The sequence below is a fragment of the Montipora foliosa genome, chromosome 1, assembly GCF_036669935.1.
Source record: "Montipora foliosa isolate CH-2021 chromosome 1, ASM3666993v2, whole genome shotgun sequence".
Lineage (NCBI taxonomy): Eukaryota > Metazoa > Cnidaria > Anthozoa > Scleractinia > Acroporidae > Montipora > Montipora foliosa.
In genome coordinates, this window is record NC_090869.1 from 33,023,360 (window position 1) to 33,033,359 (window position 10,000).

General features: G+C 40.5%; 1 protein-coding gene across 1 annotated transcript in view; it reads left to right on the forward strand.

The window, feature by feature from the left end:
• Positions 1-10,000, forward strand: part of LOC137996916 (probable tRNA N6-adenosine threonylcarbamoyltransferase) — a 22,578-nt gene that overhangs the window by 5,192 nt on the left and 7,386 nt on the right. Inside the window, exons 7-12 of the mRNA XM_068842558.1 lie at positions 395-460; positions 1,245-1,278; positions 3,481-3,537; positions 3,696-3,722; positions 4,431-4,479; positions 5,707-5,805. Coding sequence (XP_068698659.1) covers positions 395-460; positions 1,245-1,278; positions 3,481-3,537; positions 3,696-3,722; positions 4,431-4,479; positions 5,707-5,805 — 332 coding nt within the window. The remainder of the gene's footprint in view (positions 1-394; positions 461-1,244; positions 1,279-3,480; positions 3,538-3,695; positions 3,723-4,430; positions 4,480-5,706; positions 5,806-10,000) is intronic.

Genomic DNA, 10,000 nt, shown 5'->3' on the forward strand with positions numbered 1-10,000 from the left:
GTCACTCTCAGGGGTCAATGGGTTAAGCCTTTCTTTTCTGAACAGCCTCCAGTGATGAGTGAAATCATCTGGCATAATAGACAGAGTGAAATCTGTAACTTACCGATATTCTTAGGAGGGAAGGCTTAAAAGAATAGTTTTTGAATTAACTTTTAACCCTCTATCCCTGGACTGGCCCCTATTGACGAGGGAGTATTTCCTGGCATTATACTCACTCTCAAGAGGGACAGGTTCATTATCCACAAAGTTAGGAATTGCTGATGCGCCAATAATTATTATTATTTGTAATTTTGTATGGTTTCTGAATTTTAGTCCTTATAGTATTTCTGTCATAGAACCTCTCAACTGATGAAATGCCATTTAATTCTATTTGTTATTCTTCTTGTTTAATCAGAGTATGGCTTCTAAACTTCTTGCCTCTGGAGAATGTACACCAGAGGATTTATGTTTTTCTCTTCAGGTGAGAAGTCTGTTAAATATTCATTGGCTTTGTTGGTATTTGAGAAAAAAAGAAACACTGCATGGTTATGTTATTAGGGACCTTTAATTAAGCAAGCACAACGAAGTCGGGTATGAGAACGTTCGTTGTCAAAAAATGTTATTTCCTGTTATAATTGTATTATTATCATATTGCAACTATTCCAAGTCGTTTGGCATCATAAGTTTCTATGTGGATGTTTGGAGGGAAAATTAAACAATTCATCGTCAGGTGCTTGCGTCATCCACATAACCTTAAATTTGGTAAATTCTTATGTAGTGCATTGAGAATGGCTAAGAAATGTTACAGTACCAAACTGTAAAATGCATGTGTAGGGCATGCAACGCCATTGTTTTTGTTCACTAATCCTTTAATTTTTTCATGGCGTTCTCGTAACTGTCGTTGTCGTCATTGCTTAGGCTCCCTTTTGTCCCAAACTCATCCTCTGTTTAGCTCTTTAAATTAAAACTGCTGAGTTCCTAATGAATTATCTTCAATTTGGTTTATTTTTTTCAATTGGTTTAAATCCGTCACTGCTGCACAGGCAAGCAATAATAAAATTGAATTCTTCATTTGCCAACTTTCTCTTTTGCCAACCATTACTCTGATTTAACCTACATAATCTGTATTCTTTTGGCTCATATACTGCTGGCAAAAGTTAATTTTGGTTTTAAACTATTTCAAACAAGTTTGAATGTTTAGTATAAGTTATATTTTTTAAAGTTTTGTTTCTCATAATTTGCTACATGTACATATTTTCTTTCAGGAAACAGTTTTTGCTATGCTGATTGAAACAACAGGTATTGTGATTCATTCCATCTGGCCTTTTGCTGGTTTCCATCTTATGCAAACTGTTTTAGGGATGTTAATTGCCCACCACCTTCTTTGACTAATTTATGTACATTTTACACAACACGCTTTGCGTAGCCGGTAGAGTACCAGACCTATGTCAAAAGAGGTGTTAGATAACCAAAGAGAAATGTGCTGCCTACAAAATTGTAAGCCTTTTCAGTCCTCTGGGATAAGGATAATAAGAATTATTATTAAATGTGACAACACCATCATCATCATCATCATCATCGTAAGCTTCCTCCAGCCCTTCCTGTCGTTGGCAAGGTCGGCTATTTGCTTGGATGTCAACTGTCCATCATCATCTCCAAGGAGGTGTTGGATGTACTGAAGATAGGATGTACTTTGTTGTCCCGGCTTGCGTCTGCCATGTGTTGGGAAGTATAGAGCGTATAGATTGGCTGGCTCATCCTCAGGCTTAAGCAGTATATGACCTAGGAACTTGAGCTTCGTTGTTCGCACTTGCTCAAGCAGAGGCCTTGTCTTTGGCACTTTCGTAGACACTGTCTTTAGAACCTGATCAAGCGGTAGCATGACGTGGCAAATGAATTGATCTTGCTTTCCATATCCTTGGAAATCACCCAGGACTTGCAACCATAGAGAAGGATGGTCACACAGGAAGACTTGAGGAGTTTGAGCTTGATTGAAACAGGTGTTCTCGAACTACGCCAGAGATGCTCTAGTTTCCAGAAGGCGGTCCATGCCAGAGCTTTTCGACGTTTGAGGTCATTGCTACTTGACGCCATCATGGAACCAGGTATTTGAAGTCCTGAATCTGTTTGATGCTTTCACCATATACCTTAAGAGGCTGAGACTCTCCTGTGTCAGCGTTGACGCAAATGTATTCCGTTTTTGGCACGCTTATGGTCAGACCAAGCTCTTCAGCAGCTGATGGAGTTTTTGACAACTGATCCTGGGCCCTTGCTTTTGTGGATTCCAGTAAAGTGATATCATCAGCAAAATCCAGGTCATTGATTGCTTTAGCTGATAGCCTACGGGATACCCATTGGTGGGTCACAATCCCCGAGTCTGTATTAACTACGGCCCTCCTCAGAAGATATTCAATGAGGATTATAAACAGGAATGGTGCCAGGACATCACCCTGCAGAACTCCAGTGGTCACATTGAAGCTGAGAAGCTGAGATGTTGCCATCAACAGAGACAACATTTTTCGAGTTCTTATAGAGGACACTGATGACGTTGATTACTTTCTCTGGGATACCATAGTGTTGCAGTACGGCAAACATTACTTTTCTATCAATAGAATCAAAGACCTTTTTGAAATCTATAAGGTCACGCATAGTGGAAGTTGTTTGCTTTGGAAACCTTCCATAATCCTCCTGATCAAGCCAGCTTGATTCTTCCTCAGTATAGGATGTGACTACGGTTTCTATTGAGTAGGATCTTGTTATAGACTTTGGCTGCAATGGAGTAGTCACCTTTCTCCTCAGCTGTGCAGAGCTCTGTCTATGGAGGGTGTCAGTTCTGTCTCTCTCGTATAAGAGGTTGAGGGAGGAGTTGAGTTTCCTCCATGCCACTTTTGTTCTTGTTGTTTGAGACTGCAGGAATACCCTTTTTGCTAAATGTCCCTGCCCTCCTTCAGTTTGATGGTTTTGTCTGATACCCAGCTGGGCATACCGCAAGGTGGGTGCTTCCCAACCACCCTTTCTGCCACTTCATGGACTGCATTTTCAAATGCATCATATCTCTGACTGATGGGAATGCTACTGTCAGCAACTTGCAAAACACTGAATTTGTTGGACAGCTCGATCTGGTACTGCTCTCTGATGGCGGAATCGTGCAATTTGGTCCAGTTGAATTTGACTCGACTGCACGGCTTTCCCCTCGAGGTTCTAACACTGATTGAGAGAGTGATACTTAAAATCCTGTGGTCAGAGTCTAGTTCAACAGAGTTGTATGCACGGCAATTCTGAAGAGAGTTGATCCATTTACTGTTGATGAGGACATGGTCTAGTTGATGGTCTGAGCCTGATGGGTGGGTCCAAGTCCAAAGTCGCTCCCTTGGTTGTGGGAACCTCATCTGCGCAGGACAACACCAATCTTGTTCTTCATTAATTGAATGGGATTGAAAAGAACCCCTCCAAAAAGTTTTCAATTATTATAATGAAATGTCTCCTCTGTTTCTGTAACAGAAAGAGCAATGGCTCACTGTGGCTCAAATGAAGTTCTTATCGTTGGTGGAGTGGGATGTAAGTAAATAAAATGATCATTGATTGTTTGAGGACTTTGAGCTTTCATTATTAATTTCAGTATGATTTTAACTTTGAGTGAAGTCAAAATGAACATTACATAGAAAAATACTGGTGACAACAAAAGTATTCCTTGCTGGGAACCTTACTTTTTTCAGGCAACAAGCGCTTGCAAGAAATGATGGGTAAGTTTCATCTCAAAGATTGTCTCAGAGAATAACAGTATGGTCTCATGCTTCATGTTTAGCTGATCAATTTGTTTTCTGAGAAAAAAACCTTTGTTTTTAACCCAGGCCTGCTTTGCACTTCATTGCAATATTAGTAACTGACTCGAGGTAACATCCTTGTCATTGTCAAGTTTCATTAAGGGTGAAGTTTCACGGACGACAAAGTAAAGATCGTTGATCTTTATGTTTATACACATGCATGACAAGGCAGCTTTTTTCAAACAAGACAAAACAAAAATTAGCCAAAAGTTCTAGATACATGTACAGGACAATTTAAAGAAACAAAAGATTTCTTTTTGTTTCTCGTTTAACAAACAGCACTGCACAGAAAAGCGAGTTATTTGCATACGATAATTCTCGAATATCAACCGTGAAACAGCCCAAAAAAAAAGCAGGACATTGTCTTTAATTACATTTCCAAGACATTTGTGGAAATTTAAGCGTAAATTCTAAAAATTCTAAAAACTCCAAAAATCGTCACAGAGCATGTTTTTCCAAAGCCTTCTTCATTATTACACTGTGCACTATCAGTCAGGTAAAAACATTATAATAATATTTAGTGGTTCTATTTGTTGAAAGAAAATAATAATAATACTATCTTTATTTTTAAAAAAATTAGCCACCACAGTTCTTTGTCTATTGCTTAATGCATTTTTGTTGGTTCAGGTATTATGGCAAAAGAAAGGGGAGCCAAACTTTATGCCACTGATGAACGGTAAGTTCTACTATTTTAAATGCATTGATAATAATAGAGATTTCTCACTTCCTTTATGTGAACTTTGTGCTCAATTTTTTGTCCTTATGTACAAAATTAACCTCTGGACGTGAACACTTGATGGTTACATTTATTATGTCCTTTAAAGTGGCCCAGTGACCAAAAAAAACAATCTTACTTTTCTTTTGATTTCAAAACTATGTAAACTAAACACTAAGTGACCAATGATTTCAAAAAGACACTTGTTTATTGTAACTGGAATTTTCCATTGTAATGTCCACCATTACTAACTTTTAAGATCTTGAGAGAGCTGGATAGAGGAGAAAATGACGTCAAAGGCTCACTAGTTTAAGAAGGCATTGTGTGTGTATGCCACAGAATTAATTTGCAGCACGCGAATTTTGGTAAAATTTAAGAATCCGATCCCACCAACGCGTCGGCCAACACGTTGGCCAACACATCGGTCGACACACGACCGACACGTTGGCCGACGTGTTGGCCGTTGGTGGGATCGGATTCTTAAATTTTACCCGAATTTTGGGCTTTTAGACTTTTAAACTCACGTTTTGCATGTATAATAAGCTGCATTCACACGCCGAAATTTTAAGCTAGTGAGCCTTTGACATCACTTTTCCTTGGATCCAACCGTCTGAGGTCCAGTCAGTCAGTTTTTAACGTGAGTAAGGGCGGACCATGAAATCCAAACCTTACACTCAAAGTAAACGGCCTTTGGATAAAATATCAAAGCTCAAAAATTTGCCAGTCCGGTGTGAAGCAAACCAACTTCCAAAATCTCAAGAAAAAAGGAAGTGATTTTTTTATGACGGGCACTATATAAGGTATTTTATAATAATGTAAAAAAATAATATTTTTCATGCCATTAAAAATAAACCATTAGAAAGCTCAAGATACTTTTTGCCATTAACAGCAAATTGCAGGCTGCTGCTTGTGATACAAGAATGAAAATTATGCTATTTGTGCTTGTTCCTATTTTTTAGTACTTGATAATTTCTATGGCTCAGTCACAGGCAAAAAATGTGCCTAATTGAAACAAGTTTCATTTAGTTTTGGCAATTGAAAACAAATCTTGGCTGTTGCCATTTGCCTTTCATATAAATTTGAAGAGTAATCTCTTATATGAATAATTAGTATAATGAATAAACAGAGGATGATTAGGACATATTTAGCTCTACAAACCTACATTGATTTCATATGGTTGTGCCTTAGATTCTGTATAGACAATGGGGTAATGATAGCTCAAGCAGGCTGGGAAATGTTTCGAGCAGGTCATGTCACGCCCTTAGAAGAAACAACTTGCACACAAAGGTATGCTCAGCAGTTCCTGATTAAATGTGCGCAAAAAAATATATAATGCAAGGTTCAGACTGCAACCAGGTTAATTTAAGTAACAATTAGACATGGTTTGAAGGGTAATGAATGAAACTTACAAAATTATGATTCACAACTGCAATGACTTGCAATTTGCAACTTTGGTTTAAAGATCAAATGAGTTTATGCCACTTTGCAAGTTGCATTCAAACCAGTCAGAGTAGCATCAAACCATGTTAAGTTATAATATATGTGGGGAATTTTTAATAAGAAAAAGAGGGAAAAGTAAAAGTTGTTCCAGACATGACTGAAAGAACCTCTTGTTTCTTTTTATGCCTTTTTTTGGGTAAAATGATCAACAGCTCCCCAAGTCAACTGTCCGTAAACAAGCAGCCAACCGTTGACTGGCGGAGCTGTTTTTCATTTTTTGGCATTTAATTACATGCTACAGAAATCTGAGGACCAAACATCTCAAAATCCCACTTGTTATTCTACGAACCACTCTGTAACATACCCCCAGGGTAAGGACAGATATGACGTACTACCATAACTCCCTGCGGCCCTATATCGCGCCGCTGACATGTGATACTCCATCTTTCCTGCTTGGAACAGCTAGGTAAGTAAATGTCGTGACCCCCTTTTTTGGCTCTATATTTTGGTCGTTTAACGGCCCATCTAGGCTCCTTTCGAGTCGTCTTTCTTTCAGGTGAGTAGTCCCTTTCCTTTACGAAGCGAATCTTCGATCTTCACAATGAAAAAGTCAAGACGACACCGATCAAAAATCAAGGTCTCGTTCGAGTCCAAAACATGATGCTCGTCGTGCAGATTCAGAGCGTTTACATTTACCAAGCCCTCCTAAACGCCCGAGGATTTCGGATGAAGACCAGTCTGCTCTTTCCTCCATTTTGACGACCTTGAAAGAAGTCCAAGAGGACTTAAAGTCCACGAATGCACGAGTGACATCTCTGGAAACCTGCCGGTGGGAAAGCCGGCCTCCAAAGTTGAGCGTGGCATATGACGCACTTTCTGTGCTAGCGTACTCGGATGAGGACCTCATGTCCGACCAAGAGGGCTCTGTTACGGCTTTTAGGGCACCATCTCAGGCTAATGAGCCACCAACTCGTCTAATGAGCTCACGTTCTTGAGTGCATAATGGTTATCAGAGAAATTCAAAGGCCTGTAAGGAAGTTCAAAACAGAAGATATGCGCTCAAAAGTGCGGCAGAAATAAATTTGAAGACAATGACTATTGTAGAAAATATTTTATTAAAAAGAGTTTCTGCCATACATTTACTGTAATTTCAAAGGCACAAGATTACAGAAAATGTATGGAGACAGAAAAAGTAATATTTAAGAATTCCAAAGAACGGATACCAAGTCTAGTTCATCTCTTACTTGTTTGGTTTATGAAGGCGAAAATCTATAAAGTAGAGTCATGTACTGTATATTTTGCTTTTTTCCATACAAACCTTTAAATTTCCCGCCATGTTGCCCTGATTACCCATGAAGCAATTAAGAGCGTGAACTCGTCTGTGAGCCACCGACCGGGGTTTGTGAACCCCAAAATGAGGCTAATATACCTTTCGGCGATGCTGGAAATCAAAGTAACGGGACAACCGTCCCCCAAAATGGCACTGATCTCTATGATCCTGATTCTCAGCACTCTCCGTGGGAACCAAAGGCGAGTTTTACCGCCTTCTTGCAAAAAAAACGTCCGTAGGAAGTTATCTTGCGATCAAGTAAGTGATATTCTTGACAACTACTCCATTCCGTCTGTGGATTGTTTATTTTCTCCCACCTTGCATAACTCTATCCTAAATCAGGTTATCCCACCTATGTCTCGAAAATATACACAAGAACATGCTAGCCGCTGTGCAGAGGGCCATGCTGAACATAACTGCCCCCTTTTGTTGTTTAACATCTAACAAAATTATTCCCCTAGAGGACATTCTAACAATTGTGGAACAGTCCCTTTGCTTGCTGGGCTCTGCAAATTGCCAGTTCTCAATCTTGAGAAGAAACAAAATCCTCGCGGCCGTAAATACGGATACAATTGGCCTAGCTGACCAGTCTCTTCCTAATGCGAGCCGCATTTTGGGGATGACTTTCCAACAATTTCGTCAAAGCAAGCTGACCTATCCAGAGGCCTCGCTAAGAACTTGGCATCAGCTTCACGACCGGATCAACGCCCCCGCCCAGGGCCTAGCCGTGCTCCTATCAGGGATAAGCCCTCGTCTGGCGCGTACAATACATATTTAAGTAACCGCACAAAAACGGGCGTTCCTTTCGGGTCCCCAGACTCGAAGCAAAAGAATCAACTCATTCATAGACAACTGGAGGAGCATAACCTCCGATCCCAAAAATTCTGAGCATTGATTTAGCTTACAAGATTCCGTTGCGTTGCAAACCCGTTCAGTTTTCTCTACCGGTTACGATTCGGAGAGAAAACACCTACCTGATAGATGCAGAAGTGGATAAGCTCCTTGCCAAAGGAGCAATCAAACAGATCCCTCCCTTAAGAGAGGGTTTTTTCAGTCGTCTATTCCTAATCCCCAAAAAGGACTGTAAGAGACTTAAAACCTCCTGAAGAACTTCGTGGAGAATTTTCAGATGGAGAACATCTCTTACATAAAGTCCCTCCTTCAAAGAGGCGACTATATGACCACCCCAGACCTGAAAGACGCTCACCTTTCGGTCCCAGTCCAGAAAGACTCCGTGACGTTTCTGCAATTTCTGTGGAAAAACACATGCTTTGTCTTTCAAGTCCTCTGTTTTGGCTTAAATACTGCTTCAAGGGTTTTTACCAAACTCTTAAAACCACTAGACGCATACTTACGCAAACGGGGCGTTCGTATGATCCTTTATCCAGACGACTTCCGTATCCTTGGTTCTCCAGGAAGCACAGAGGAACACCTCTTTGGCTGTTACACTCTTGAAAAACTTAGGCTTCACAGTAAACCGAGAAAAGTCTTATTTAATCCCGACTCAAGTAATAAAATTCCTGAGGTTTGTAATCGGCTCAACAGCAGAAACATTAAGCCTCCTCGAGGAGAAAGTTTTAGAAGTGAAATGTCTTTGCATGAAAGCAATCTCAACTCCAACTATGTGTGCTCGCCAGTTGGCAAGCCTCTGGGCACCCTGGATTTCTGTCGTCTGACAATATGGCAAGCACCCCGTCATTTCAGATACTTACCTGTAATCACCTGTAATCCGAAGGCCTTTTTTGCTCGATTTCCTTCCAACTCCAGACTCTTCGCGGTTGAGACATTGCACTCGTACTTAAAGCCAGACGTGGGATTCGTTCAGTTTTTCCCTCTTCCAATGTGGATCCGTTGTTTATCTCGTATGTAAAGCCCCACAAACCAATTACGGCACCATCTATCGGGAGGTGGCTACGTTCGCTGAGGGGCCGTAAGGGGGGGTTATGGCCTTACCATATATATATATATTTGTATTGGTTTAAGTCACCTAAAGGTAGTGGCATGGTGGTGTTCTGGCTAGCGTGTCGGACTCTGTCTAAACTCTTGTTCTTAGGCCATCATAGCTCCCTATTGTTTACGATATATATATAGTTTTTAAAAATTGTAACGGTCACTTTTGAAAATGTGTGTTGAGTAGCATACGAGACGTCAAGTTTTATAAAAATGCGTTGGAATACAATGTTTATCACCGCTGTTTGTGTTATTTTCTCTGTCTAAAGCTTAAGGTCTGTGAGCACCGGATCAAGTCTAAGGACGATCAGCAACTTTAGGTCTTGTTCTCTGACCTTCTATGTTATCGTGTTACTCGTTCTCTGTCCTCTCAGTACAGTACAGTGAACATGGTGAAAACGAAAAAGCTAAAAGAACTTTGATGTAACGCGAATAGTTCGTCCACTGCGAGTTGTTACAGCTCGGAGAAAAGTCATTTCGTCCTCCAGGTCACTGTCTACAGTTGCAGGAAGTTCGCTTTCAGATTCTGTGTCGTACTCAGATTCTTGTTCATCGTCTTTGTCTTTCTGGTTTTCTTCTTCTTGACGCTTCCTGTTGCTTTCAACGACTTCAACAGGACATCCCAAGTCACCTGCAGCGTCCACATGTCCCAGAGTTCTCTCCCAAGAAAACTGAAAGATCCAGGAGATTTAGGATCAACGAAGTAAACAACCCCTTCTAAAACATGAAACTGCTCTTCGCTGACTTCGCCCTCCGACATTG